Here is a 15,113-nt window from a genome sequence, read left to right as displayed (position 1 = left end):
GTACATTTGAATAGACAGGCAGTTGTGTGGAGTGTACATTCAACGTATGCAGGCTGGTTCTGGCTGTGGCACCGGAATGCTTTTGCATGTTAGCAGGTGGGGGGCCCTGGGAAAGATGGTAGTAACGCTTTGATCCCAACCAGGCCAAATAAGGGGAATGTGTAACTCAGTCTTGCCACTCACACCATCGGTGGCCAATTCTTCGTTCTTCTGTGAATGTTGCAGTCTCGTAAATGTCTTACAGTAAGTGGACAGATTCATACACAGGAAAATCGCAGTCTGTTTTTGGAGGAACCGTCATTGGCCAATTTCAACAACACACTTGGGACTTGCTGATCTTCTCCCAGCCTGGCCTGATCGTGGCGTTCACCTGGAACTTCACTGGCTGCAGAACCACCCCGAACTTCCCCTCCAGACTGGGCAGCGAGTGGCCCGCGGGCACAGTGAAGGTGAAACGCTGTAACATCCAGGAGAGGAACAGGAAGAGCTCCATCTTGGCCAAGGCCTCCCCCAAACACACCCTGACCCCCGCACCGAACGGCACATAGCTGGGTGAGGGGATAACCAGGCCGGTACCGTCCTCGTCCAAAAAACGCCCTTCAGGAAAGAAAGGATCAGGCTGTTATAACGGTTTGTTTTTATGCCAGTCTGGCTATTCAACTTAGAACTTCATGAAAATAATACAAGTAAGTAACACACTTGCTCATGCAGTAACCAAATTCTGTATGTTAATTTAACTCTGAACCTAAAAATGTACCTGGAATGACCCTTACAGTGTATTTTTTGCCACTTTGACTCTGGCGTCCCAATTTTGGGCATGTCATTATAGAGAAGGTAACTTCCTCTCAAAAAGTCAGCCCTCATCCACTGAGCTCAATGGAGGGGGCCGCCATCATGAGAGGACTGCCTCTATTACTTTCAGCAGTGTGACATCACATTTACTTTCTCGATAGGTGAAAATAATTTTTATTTATTTTGTATATCAAATCTACAAGCTCACACCGCGTCTCAGCACGACATGTTGTGAGCTTGTAGGCTAGGTTGGCTATTCTCAAAATAATTTTGAATGTATAGTTAAGTGGTTCTGTGGTTAAACTGTCCGACTCTGAGTTATAGCTCAGGATGTGGCAGGAACCATGCTGATCAAATCATCATGATTATTATGACATTATTCTCACCAGGGTCAAAGAGCTCTGGGTTCTTCCACTCCTTCTCGTCGTGGTGCAGTGACCACAGGTTGATGATGACCCGAGCTCCTTTCCTCACTGTGTACTCCCCAATGCTAGACAGAGAGTCAGATAGATGAGATCATATACAATGGTTATATCAAATAACGGTCTGATTATCTTTGAGGGGAAATGTGATAACATTTAGCAAGATTTGAAAATGAATGTCTATGTTGTATTCTCAGCCTTATGGGGGCCAAAGCCTGGCAAAGGCAAGATCTGCAAGAGTCTGATTTACCAACTAGTTGTGCTACCTGGTGTCACCAGATTCTCTGCGGTTCCTATTCACTGTGCATATCCATATCTAGAGCAAGGTTGATATAGTTTTGCATATTTCATTGTTTGTTTTTTGTAAAGCCTCGTTTTTATTTTTATTTCAGTCAACTAATATTTTTCCAATTGTAGTTTGCGTTAGTTTAATTAACTACAATAACCCTGGTCTAGAGACAGTCTACTCCAAAACTGTATCCCGTAATTAGTATCCAGTTTATGTCGTTGTGTTAACATGTCGAATCGAGTAGCCTAATTTTGCCAGTCAAAATTAGATAGAATAAAGTAAGGACATATAGGCTACAGTAAATGAAAATTGACCGATTGAGATTAGCTACATACAGTAGCTAACTTGCGCATTGCAGGTTTATGAGTAGGCCTTACCACTATGACAAAGACAGCAAGGGGTGTGTGTGTGTGTGTGTGTGTGTGTGTGTGTGTGTGTGTGTGTGTGTGTGTGTGTGTGTGTGTGTGTGTGTGTGTGTGTGTGTGTGTGTGTGTGTACCAGCAGTACCTGGTGTCTGCGAGGGCTACGTGGGGGATAAGAAGTGGAGCCACAGGGCGGATGCGTAACACCTCCCTGATGGTAGCCTGCAGGTAGGGTAGTCTGCCCCTGTCACTGAGCTGGGGGGTCCTGTCTGCCCCCACATTAAGGTCCAACTCCTCCTGGATACGACTCTGCACCTGAGAGCACACAGAAGTCAAGTCAGATTCAACTGAAATGTTTTATTCCTTTGTGAATAATGCTTGTTATGTTCATTCCTATCAATATAATAGAAAGACCTTGGGAAGAAAGAATACAGCAGTGATTCTCAACCTGTGGGCTGGGGACCACTGGTGGGCCGTGAGGGGATTGCAAGTGGGCCCCCAAATAATTGACAAAACACTAAGATTTTAATGGTAAAATAACATTCATATACAATGATGTGTAAGAAAACATGACATGGCATGTTTTTCCTTAAAACCTTGAAAATGAGTTTTCGCTGTGAAACCATAGTCTGTATAAAAAGAATGGACAGCGTTACGGCCCTAGACTCTCCAGACCGTAAATGAAGCCGATTGTTCAGAAATGTCAAATCCGCCATCTTTCAATATCGCGTCATATCCTGCAGAATGACACCAGACCATTATTGGTTGGGTAGCTTGTCAATCAAAAGCGGGGGCGGGGAATGAATGCTATTGGTTGTGTAGCTTGTCAATCAAATCATCCCGCCCCTCCTAGACCATAACCTACTATCGTCAATTTTTAAAATAAATGGGACCATAGTTTACCAAAACGCATATCATGATGATTGAAAGGAGAAGCATATAGTATTTATGACTATTTTTATTAAGGTAAGAAAATCTAGTCTAAAGTTTGTCAAAAACCCACCCGCTATCTGCGTTAAGATAGTGTGTGTGTGTGTGTGTGTGTGTGTGTGTGTGTGTGTGTGTGTGTGTGTGTGTGTGTGTGTGTGTGTGTGTGTGTGTGTGTGTGTGTGTGTGTGTGTGTGTGTGTGTGTGCGCGTGTGTGTGTGTGTGTGTGTCAAAGCTCTGCTGGTATACTGCAAAGGACCGGTGGGAGACATCTTTGGAGCCGGAACCTTTTACAGCATTGGTTCTCAAAGTGGGGTCTGGGGGCCCCCGGGGGTCCTTGAGGTGGTACCAGGGGGTCCCCAGCAAAATTAGTTAATATACCGTCACTTTTTCATTCATTCATTCATTTTTTTTCATTTCATTTTAACCACTTTAACCATATTTCATACTACTCAAAAATAGCACATAATACAATCTTATAACGCGTCACTTCGTGCCTCGCTATATGAGCTACTAGATCTGCTATATTTGAAAAGCCGTGAAAATCTTTTTGGGGGTCCTTGACATGAAAATGTTTGAGAACCTCTGTTTTACAGTATTTATCTCGTCCATGTCTCGTTCATATGGTACCTGTGGATGGTGGATGAGGTAGGCGATGGCCCATTTGAGCACGGTGGTGGTGGTCTCCACCCCGGCTCCAAAGATGTCTCCTACCGTCATCAGGAGGTGGTCATCACTGAGGCCCACCGTCTCTGCACTGAACTCTGCCGTGTTCTGGTTCTCAGCGCTGCGTTTGGCTCTCAGCAGAACGTCCAGCAGATCCCGCTGCACATGGTCGCTGTAGTCTGCCTACATGCACACCAGTGGTGGACGGTAACTAAGTACATTTACTTAATTGAGTACTGTACTTAAAAGGGTAGGGTAAGTGATTTTCTTTGGTTAAAATAAGTGTTAAATAGCTCTATATTCTGATAGTACTCATTGCTATAGAGTGTTTGTTCAGCAACAGGAGTCTCCATGTCTCTCCAGCTCTTTATTAAACAGAAAATGCATTTTCAAGTCGGGATACCAATTTGATCCAATCAGGATAGAGAACTCAGTCAGGATACGGATTAAACAAGTGAATTTGGAAGTGACGACATTAAGAAATGAGCAGACACAATTGGAACTGGAACATTATAAAAAATTAAGCTGATAAATGGGTACTCTCTCCTGATTGGCTGAGATTTTGTCACCTCCCTGAATTTTATTTTCTGTTTATTAAAGAGCTGGAGAGACGCAGAGACCCCTGTTACTGAGCAAACACTCTATAGCAATGATTACTATCAGAATATAGTGCTTTTACCTTTTAACAAAAAACGTTTTGTTTTAACCAAAAAATATTTTTTTATTATTTATTTTCATTGCAAGCACATGACTTTCACTCAGCTACAAATAGCTGATCTACAGCGACGTGTCGCTGTGCGATGTGTCATGAGGTTCAGGTTGTAGATCTGCTATTTTCACTATTAAAAAAATCTGATATCTTTAAAAAAAAATATATATATATATGATATATTAAAAAGTAAATGTACTTCATAATTTGCACTTTTGAATTCTTGAGTATTTAATCATGCAGTAGGCAAATAATGACTGGCAGGGATGGAAAACCTCCAATCACATCTACAGTTGCTGAAAACCATTAAAACACTTCATCATTCATTTGGCACAGGCAACCTCCCGTCCTCAGAGAAACCTGTTGCTTTAAGAAGATTATTCAAGTCGGCAAGTAAGAACACAATCAATGGCTAATTTAAGAACTGGAACATGCGACAGACCACCTTAGATACAACTATATTGCTATAAAAGTTAATAAATAAAGATGTCTGGTACAACTGTATACTCACAGAAGTGCATGTGCAATCAAATGTAACAGGCGCAGATTGTGTAATAATTTTTACCATGGCCAGGCCCCGTCCTTGAATGTGGTATTTAGAGGATATTTAGCAAATCAAAAACAAGAGCTCTTTCATTGTTCAAGGTCTCTTCTTAGTTACTGAGAGAAACCATGTATTGTGTAAAGCATGTGGAACTGTTTTTATTTATCCAAAAGTCTAAGGAGTAAAGCTGGCAGTGAAAACAGAACATTCAAAGAAGAATGGAAAGAGAACTATGCGTTCATGCACTTGTCTCAAAGATTAAAGTACAAACGGCTTATACAGTGAAACTGCAGTTTCATTTTTGATTGATTGCTTGAATACATTGATTGAATACTATTAGCAAAAAGTACAGTGGTAAGATTATACAATGAACAGTAGAACGAATTTAACCCCATGTTTGTGAGATTTTCCCAACCCAGAGTTTCTGAATCTGGGTTGAACCAGATCAGTGGAGCTCCCTCTGGTGTTGTGTCTGTGTGTGCATGAGCACCGGTCCTTTGAGTATCTTGAAGACCAGGCCCATTGCACGTTTCTGTACTCTGTCCTCTACCCTGAGCCATACCAACCTAGCATAATGAGCAGGGGTTAGGTGCGTCCTAGGTGTGAGGTTTAGTAGTAACCTGATCAGTTTGTTCTGAGAGGTCTGAAGTTTTGCTTTTAATTTTAAAGTTTTGCTTTTAATCATCAATGCAAAGCCATTGTGTATATTATCTGTCCACATCCTACCTGGATGTGCCTGTCATTCATTCTCAGCATGGATAAAAGTATAATAAATATTCTTCAAGTGGGGGTATAGACTGTCCATTTGGACATTATAACCTATAATACTGTATGTGAGACAGCATGTCAAATATTGCTAATTATTTACCAAATAATACCAGATGGCAGGCCAGTTCTTCTGGCCCACCACCACTTCGCCTGTTGCCTAACTACTGTCTTAAGGAATCCTACCTTGTGTTCATCATATTTCTTCTGAAGCAGACAGTCTCTGACTGACACACACTGCTTCAAGAGGCGCAGGTCCGCATTGGGAAACACCTGAGAGCAACAGAGAGAAATAAGAAAGATGGGTACATTAGTTTGTTAAACAGGCAAATAGGCAGGAGGTTAACCCATTAAAATGTATAGATATATTTTAACATAGGCTATTCAAAAATAGCAGATATACAATCGTGCCGTACTGCGAGCTTGTATATCTGCTATTTTTGACCATTTTTGAAAAATCTTTAAAGTGTGAGAACTACAGATTGAGAAGGCATTTTTAAAATCGGCCTCAGGTCTTAGTGGGTTAAACAGTATTTTTTTTCTGTATGACAGAACTTCTGGTTTTACGTACCTGTAACCAGGGGAAGATGTCGACCAGGCTGTCCTTGGCCACCGTATCAATGATACCCTGGCTATAGAGCAGCATGGACTCAAACTCAGGATCTCCACGGCGATAGGAGGAGTTGAAGCACAGGGCGCAGATGACATTGGTGACGGCCCGGGTGAGCTCTGGGGACATGTCCAACGCCTGGTCACAACACGCCGCCTCAGACAGGGTGTCACACAGAGACTGGGCCTCATGGCAGACTGGGGGAGGGGTGCATGTGTATTTTAATGCTTTATTATGACTACTACTTCTGTTAGATAGAGATAAATAGGCATTTATTGATCCTGTGAGGGAAGTGTAGTCGCCCACGCAGTTACAGCAGTCATACAAGACACAAAGAATAGATGATGAAAACACAGCCAGGACAAAAGGAGGTGCAGGGACACTAGTAAAAGTGTCACATTGTAATTCGTCCTTTGTCTACGGGGATAAGAGTCGCAAGAACCAGTTAGTAGAAAATACGGTATGTAAGCTAAAAGGTGAAAGATTTCACCTTTAATGACATACCCAAAATAGGTACGCCAGGTTGAATAAGGTTGATACTTTTCTGTTTTTACACTGCACTTACACAATATGTAAAAAAAAAACGTATTTCTTTGTTGTGTGATGTGTTGCAGATAGGCTATGAGTAAAATCAGAGCAAAATGTGTTTGGGGGGGGGGGGGGGGTAGATGGGGCTTATTGTGTCGAAACGTTAATAAAGCCTTGACTGGAAGCTTCTTTTAAAATGTTCAGAGTGCAGACTTTATTATTTCTTACTGGTAGCTAATTCTCAACCTTTTGAACACACATGGTTACCTAACTTTTTTTATTTGGCTTTAAAGAAACATTGTAATGTTCAATAAAAGTAGATGTTGAGTATTAATATGTTATATTTAAGCAAAGCATTTTTTTTATTAAAACATAATTAGTCAAGACACACACACACACACACGCACACACACACACACACACACACACACACACACACACACACGAATGAAGGCCTACTCACCGATCTTCTCTATGGATGCTGAGCCTTCTCCATACATGCACAGGGCTTCATGTACCATCTTGCGGTGGAATCTCCAAACAGGGCTGTAATCTCCAAAGGCGATGTCTTTTCCATCTCTGGTGAGCAAATCTGTGGTTACCTGGATTAAACACGCGCAAATTAGTAATTTCATCGCAATCCATTTTTCGAGAATTAAAACCACCCAGTGAAAAAGATATTGCCAGGCTAAGCATTGCTGATGCAGCTGTGGTTTCAAATTCCCCCTGGGGGATGAATAAAGAAGCCTATTTCTATTCTATTCTATTCTATTCTATTATGTGTAATTAGCCCAGACTGGGCTATTAGCAATAGCACTGCATCTGCAAATGATGGGCTACTACATAATATAATAATAATAATAATTATTATTATTATTATTATTATTATAATGATAATAATAATAATAAAAAGGCTAATAATATAATCAGATCACCACCCACGGTTCTGGGTCTTCCTGCAAAGATTTTTCCTTTCTTCAGCAGCACTTCTTTCGCGTGTAAGTGGTGGTTGACAATGATGACATTGTGGGAGCCCATCATGAGGGAATAAGTGTCTCCGTATTTCTGCTGCAGGTCCTGGAAAAGCACATGTGGCTGACGCTCGCTACGCAGACTCAGCAGACTGCCGATGATGGGGAGCGCGGGCAGGCGAGGAGGGCCTCCAGGGCCCCCCAGGGACGCCCTCCATGCCTTCAACACCAGCAGTAAAGCCAACAGGACTGCCAAGATCACCAGAGCGCACAAACACCAATCCATGGTCTTGTGGGAGTATAGTCTGGCGTGCAAAGGAGGAGGTCAAGCACCACAGACGCGACTGCAAAACAGTCGAGCAGCAGGCGAGTTTTATGCGCCTCCTTCAGTGCAATCTCCTTGACCCCTCAAGTTCAACAACATCTCTTGCTGTGGTATCTGTCTGTCTGTGGGAGTTGGCAATAAAACAAAGTCACATTTTATGCGATTATGCTACGAGAGAGAGGGGAAGGAGGGGGATGGTTGTAATTAGAAAACGCTTTCTTTCCAAACATGATTCAAATGTTTTTGCTTTTGATTGATTGAATACTCTATTATCAGTTTGCAAATATTGTTAAAAGGATAACACAAAAAGCCCTATAGGGCTTGTTTCCATTGTGGTCCTGTGTATTCAATTCATTAAGATATTTAAAGACATACAATAATATACTATAATAAACAAGACATAATCAACACTAGTAGTAATGCACGTATTTGTACAGTAAACATGGGGGAGGGGGGCATTTATGGTGTTAAGCTTAAGGCTTTTAGGACCATTTACAAATTGCAGACAGGTGCTCCTTTATGGCGGTTTTGAAGGAGCTCGGGTTTTGTTGTATTTCCAACACTGCAACACTCCCAACACTGCAATTTCTATAAGGCAGGTAATAATAAATCCATAGCATTAATAACAAACAACTTGTGACGTAAAAAGAAGAGGAGAAATACTAAACTGAAGCAATAGTATCTTGCTGTGATTATTTTTTACGAATTCCAATCTGGCTCCAGAACATCTCATTCCACTGACAAATGCGATGCCTTCACAGTCAAAGTGGATGACAATGTTATCACAAGAAAAGAGGAAATGACCTACCGGGGTTGTATTTTTACTAAAGTAATCAAAAAAGTCAACCAAAGAACAAGATTTTTGTACAGGATCTCCTCTCTGGTCAGAGGACTCTAGCAGGAACACACTCATCCAATGTCACTTTGACTATGCATGCACCTCATGGTACCATAGCACCACAAAGGCATTAAAAACCAGGCTTCAGACATCCCAAAACAAACTGGTCAGGGTACTGCTTGGCCGTACACCTACAACTCATCTAACCCCTGTTCATTTTACTAGGGTGGGATAGCTCAGGGTAGAGGACAGAGTACAGCAACTTGCAATTGGCCTGGTCTACAAGATACACTACACCTCAAACACAAAGACACCCATGTACCTGTTCCACCTTTTCTTCGTATTTATCACTCGTTTATATGATGTTTTTGTATATTATTGTTTGTCATTAAATGTTTCAATGAATTGAATACACAGGACCCCAATGGAAACAAGCCATAGTGCTTTCTTGGGTTTCACCCTTCTAGCATCCTTTTGTATTGAACTGTAGTTTTTTGCAAACTGTTAAGTATTCAATCAATCAATCAAAAAAGGCTGTATATGATAGATATCTGCTACAGACTGAATAGCTTGGTTAAAAATATAGCGCAGTAGCCTGACATCCAGTCAGTGATAAACTGCTTCATTATGTCCCTGCAGACGTACCGTAGTATACACACAACAGCAAAGATGGCGTCAACAGAGTCCCAGCCGAGGTTCGGCCAGTCTGTTAAAGGTCTATTATCTGATAAAGTGGGCTCTTGCAGCGGGGACGTCATTGCGTTGACCCGCCAGGTGCTGAAGGGGTCAAGGAGTCAAGAGGTTAGACGGTGTTCCAACGAGAAATCGCATAGTGAATGGCTAATGCTAGAGTTAGCATCTCCTGTGGGTCTGATGTACTCTGAAAGAATGGATCTTTATTACGATCACATTGTTCTTTTGCATTTCAAGTAACGCTGTTGCTTCTGCAAAGACACCAGTGCACGGATAGGAATTAGAAGAATATTGACTATAAGAGAGGAAGTTGCAAGCTAGCTTCATTGTTAGCCTCTTTATCTATCTAGGTAGCTATTTACCTAGCCAAGGATCACAAGACGGTCATGGATGAACTTCAACATAGTGTTTGCACTTTCTCCCTTTCTGGTCCGTACATCTACATAAACTTTCAGATTTCAAATATAAAGTGCTTACCCCATGGCCACGGATTTAACAATTGTATACGGGCCCTTAGAAGTACCCGTATGTTCCGTATTGTTCAATAAAAAGCATTTTAATCCGATCGATGGCCATTTTCTCCGTATTTCTTTCATGTGCTTTCAACTACGCGACCCTATCGGTTGGGAGGTGTTTTGCACTCTTGATACATTATAAGTCTATGAGAAAATGGCCACCGATCGGATTCAAATGCTTTTTATTGAACAATACGGAAGATATGGGTACTTCTGAGGGTCCGTACATAATTGTAACATCCGTGGCCATGTGGTGAGCACTTTATATTTGACATCTGAACGTTTATGTAGATGTACGGGCCAAAAAGTGAGAAAGTGCTAACACTATGAAGTTCATCCATGACTCTCATATAATATATGACAGTCCTGTATCAGGGCTACTATTTATTTACCAAATGTTTCCCCCCCTCAGCTACTTGGCCAAGCAGCCAGAAATATGGTTATCCAGGAGGATGCAATTCTGCACTCTGAAGATGTAAGTATATGACAATAATATATTATTCTAGCTAGTATGAATGGGGTGTTATTTGCAGTACTCCTTCTGAGCCACAAGATGTCAGGAGATGTCCAACATTATTGCCCTGTTATTTCCTTGCAGAGTCTGAGAAAAATGTCCATCATCACCACACATTTACAATATCAGTAAGTATTGATTGAGTGTTGATTTTCATATGAATTTACCCAGCTGGAATGTAGGGAGACCCTTTAATTTTGCTTACATGTAAATGAAATGACTGAAATGATAATTATGTCTCCCTTATCACCCAGACAAGAGGCCATTCAGAAAAAGTAAGTCTAAACATTAACGTTCTGTTTATGTCTAGGGGGATGGGGTAGGGACTCTGCACAGAAAGCCATAACATGATACTGTATGACATGTCCATGCTGATTGTCTTGTATTGTTATTGTTCTTTTCTTTTTTCATCCTGCAGCGTGGAGCACTCAAAAAACCTTCAGGAACAGCTGAAACATTTGCTCAAATGACACATACATTTTCATTACACATTATTTCTGTTTGTTTTCAACAGGACTGGAATCTTTTATTTGTTTTTTTATTCAGCAGAAGACATAAGGGTCCCTTTGGTTACATTTGTACACCGAGTTAAATTAACACAGGATTCTACAGTGTATGTTTGACTGGATAGTGGACTACCTGTGAAAATAATGCAACCTCTGTGCTGGCACAGCTGCACAGTGCCTAACTTACGATTCATATGTATTGTAAAACAATGAACTTTGACAGTTTTCTTCCCTCACATGTTAGTGTTCATGCTGAGGAAAAAAATAGTTTTTTGTTTTTTTAAAGTGAGGTGCATGGAAAGCTGCAGGCATCAGCGTATGTCTGAAGGACAAGCAGCTGGCCACCCTAGAGAGCGCCCCTGAACTCCTCTAAAGATTGCCTGAGCTCATACAGCACACGTCGCATACAATACTTTCAAACGTTGCACAGTAATTCAATGCAGTTGTCTTGGCTTTATTGCTATATTTTGCATTCAATCTTGTTTTCTCTTTTACATAATTCTAATTTACGTTTTTCTTTATAGCGTTTTATCACCATACAATTAAACAAATAAAGCACAGATGGATTGAGTGCGTCTTGGGTTAAGCACTGTATAAGGGACATGTTTTAGGTTATGCACGTTTAAGGGACATGTTTTAGGTTATGCACTATATAAGGGACATGTTTTAGGTTATGCACTGTATAAGGGACATGTTTTATGCACTGTATAAGGGACATGTTTTAGGTTATGCACCGTTTAAGGGACATGTTTTAGTTATTCTCTGTATGGGGGACAGAACATGCCTCCTGGCTGCTGAATGCTAGTTCTTGCAGAATGTGCAAGGTCCCACTTGTTGTGGTCTAATGTGAGACCTGCATTGGCTGCAGGTTGGGTGTGCGTTTGAAGCCAATATTTGGAACCTTGAGCCAAACGAACGTTCTACCTCCAGGGAAGAATGACACCATATCAGGTGCCCAAGGTCCCCAAAGGACAGATGGCCATGGTCTGGGTTTTGAATACGTAGAGCTCTGCTCTCTCCTGCCTTGCTCCCCACGCAACTCATTTGAAACTACAAAGGCAGTACAAGGCCCTGTGCTTTGGTAGGACAAATCTGTATCCTTGAAAACTACTGATAAGACCATAACCTCTCCGGTCCTGTGTGTATGACGCAAGTTCAATTGTACAATTGTTTAAATAAAAGATATGCAACTACAAAACATTCTGAAACTTAAGAAATGATTTGTGTAGAAGCACACTAAGGAGACCAAAAGGCTGGTTTTACTTAATTGAACAACCACAGCACTTCACTTTGGATAAGCAGTAAAGTATAAATTGGATGCAAGAATGGTGCTGTGTTGGCTCCCTTGTGGATCAACCTCCTAAGTGTGTCATACCACAAATCTAGAGTCACCACTTACAAAAAACTTTGTTACTTAAGATGTTCAGCACCCTCTGCTGGTTTAATGTTGTAAGTGTCTCAGCTGACAATGAGGGGACTTACCAATTACAAATGTTTCATCGTTTTTATTTAAAATGTGAAATTGCCAAGTCACAATAATGCAATATGGATGCTCTAACTGATCAGCCTGGAGTCTTAACCGGTTTACTATAGATATGACCCTCAGTGGTCTTACTACACAGTAATATCTTGAGTTAGTTTTTGTATATCATCTTAGGTCCTTTGTTACTGAAATGCACAGCTTAAAAGATGTCTGCTGAAGACTGTATGCTTATGTTTAATAGATGGTAATTAAAAGCACAGTCCACCTACCGTAATGTAAATCATTCTGTACAATTTTGTTAAAATGTCAATATTGGCTCAAAGCATCCCAAATGGAGCATCCCTGCTTATAAAGGGGAGGAAGTAAAGGCAACTACAGAACATGCACAGGAAAAAAAAGAACTTTACTTGGGGAAATAAAACAAAAGGATTTGCTGCCATGTTCCACCCAGACATGATCTGTACAGAAAACCCAACCGCTGATAAACTTAATCATTTACAGACGTCTACAAGAAGACTACTTGCTTATAAAACCACCTGTATGAGGAACTAACTGAAAAAAGAACTAATATATATATATATATATATATATATATATATATATATATATATATATATATATTTTGAAACAATAATTATAAATCTCTGTGAAATATATTATCTTTCAGTATGGGTTACTGGCTGCATTCTTTGTGGAGAATCTAAAAGTGCCACATTGCAACGTGGCCTAGTTTAACCGTAGCAACATGGATGTAACACAGTACAAAATTGCTCCCATACCGAGGTAAGGTAACAGGACATTTTGCAACCCTTCTAGCAAAACATTCATAAATGAAACAACTGGTCTGCAATAACACGTCACTCACATTGAGAGACATTTCAACAACCTTTGACCCAGAGTACAGGAGTAAAAATAAGTTGCTTAACGGGAAATGTGATGAGGCAGCGTGTGCATCTACATGCACTGTGCTGAATACCATAAACACTTCCTGTGCACAACCCACAAGGCAAAACGGATAACAGTATAACGAAAAAAATTACAGTGCTTGTTCAGTTTGTACATTTTAATTACTTTTAAATCTGATCTGCCTCTTGTATGAAGCCAGTACTCACTGTATGATAACCATTCCAGCAGATTATACTTTTGGACCAATCTGTTAAAGGTAGGGTAAGTGATATTTTTTGGTTAAAACAAAAAGTATTTTTTTTAAAGGTTAAAATACTATATTCTGATCGTAATCATTGCTATAGAGTGTTTGTTCAGTAACAGGAGTCTCCCCGTCTCTCCAGCTCTTTAATAAACAGAAAATACATTTTTCGGTAGGTGTCAAAATCTCAGCCAATCAGGAGAAAGTACCCATTTTTAAGCTTAATTTGTATAGTTTTCAGTTCCAATTTTGCATGCTCATTTCTTAGTGTCATCACTTCCAATTTCACTTGTTTAATCTGTATCCTGATTGAGTTCTCTGTCCTGGTTGGATAAAATTGGAAATGAAAAGAACTACAAAAAAAAAAAACTACAAAATACATTTTCTGTTTTATAAAGAGCTGGAGAGACATGGAGACTCTTTATATGGACAGGACACCCTATAGTAACGAGTACTATCAGAACATATACCCATTTTGCAATTATTTGAAACTTTGCAAATCACTACCTTTAATAATCAGGATTTAACACAGGTCTTTCCGAGTCAGCTCAGTAACACAAACAACAGAATAAAATACCACAATAATGCAGTTTAACCGTCTGTGAAAATTATCAGATAAAAAAATTGGGCACATTTCCTCAATTTATACAGTCAATATGAAAAAGAGATGGCAAAGTTAGACTATGTTAAATAAAACAAAAAAAACGTATTTGCACAGCAGAACCTTGGTCTGACCATTACTAATCTTATAGTCTTCCACGGAGATGACCGACAGAGCTGTGGAATACTGGTGAAGGTAGTTTAATAATACAACAGGGAAGGGTGTGTGTGTGTGTGTGTGCGTGTGCGTGTGCATGATTCTCAGAGCTCGTAACCTGAAGCTGTCATTGCGCTCTGGAGCAAGTTTCCATGGGGTTTGCAGAGTTAGCAGGCCTGAACACGTGTTATGTAACAGCTCATGGCACATTCCTACTGGCTGGATCTCAACATGAGAGCCCATACAATCTTTCTGCTCAACAAGGAAAAAAAAACATTTTATGGCTGTTTAGGATGAGGACAAGTTAAGATTAAGTGTAGTCTAATCAAGGGATTCTCAGCTCTGGTTCTGGATGCCTGCGGTATGCTGATGGTTTTCATTCCAGCCATCTCAACACCAGGTGAATGAAGTTAACTACTTGGCAGGATGTAAAACTAACAGCTGTGTTGCTTCATAGGACCGGAGCTGAGAACCACAGCTCTATTATTCTATTTGGCTGTACAGAGTTTGGCTCCAGTCCAAACTTCCATGGATGGGATTATTAGCTGTACAAGTTTAGCTTGAGTATGTTTAAGCCCAACAGGTACAGCAGTGCAAAGGGAACAGTATAAGTGATAACAGGGAATAACAGTATAAGTGAACAAATGCATACTGGTTTCTGTGTGCTAATAGCTCAATTATACGATGTTGAATGAAAAAAATGGCGTATGCTGAATAAAGTCACGTTTTTTTCAGTTCAAACCAGGTCGT

General features: G+C 40.5%; 2 protein-coding genes across 2 annotated transcripts; one reads left to right on the top strand and one right to left on the bottom strand.

Moving 5' to 3' along the window:
- Positions 1-310: 310 nt before the first annotated feature.
- On the bottom strand, positions 311-7,871 carry cyp17a1 (cytochrome P450, family 17, subfamily A, polypeptide 1; the record flags this gene model as incomplete). The annotated part of the gene is made up of 8 exons (XM_080449632.1): positions 311-597; positions 1,179-1,282; positions 2,011-2,180; positions 3,423-3,641; positions 5,663-5,749; positions 6,048-6,283; positions 7,078-7,216; positions 7,557-7,871. 8 exons carry the CDS (start codon positions 7,869-7,871, stop codon positions 311-313), a joined length of 1,557 nt encoding a protein of 518 aa, XP_080305758.1.
- A 1,546-nt stretch (positions 7,872-9,417) lies between these two features.
- On the top strand, positions 9,418-11,536 carry borcs7 (BLOC-1 related complex subunit 7; the record flags this gene model as incomplete). The annotated part of the gene is made up of 5 exons (XM_080449184.1): positions 9,418-9,549; positions 10,369-10,431; positions 10,555-10,598; positions 10,725-10,745; positions 10,889-11,536. 5 exons carry the CDS (start codon positions 9,418-9,420, stop codon positions 10,938-10,940), a joined length of 312 nt encoding a protein of 103 aa, XP_080305310.1. The 3' UTR covers positions 10,941-11,536.
- Positions 11,537-15,113: the final 3,577 nt, after the last annotated feature.

The sequence above is a fragment of the Gymnoscopelus braueri genome, assembly GCF_963280865.1.
Source record: "Gymnoscopelus braueri genome assembly, chromosome: 14".
Lineage (NCBI taxonomy): Eukaryota > Metazoa > Chordata > Actinopteri > Myctophiformes > Myctophidae > Gymnoscopelus > Gymnoscopelus braueri.
This window is presented reverse-complemented; position numbering and strand designations above follow the sequence as displayed.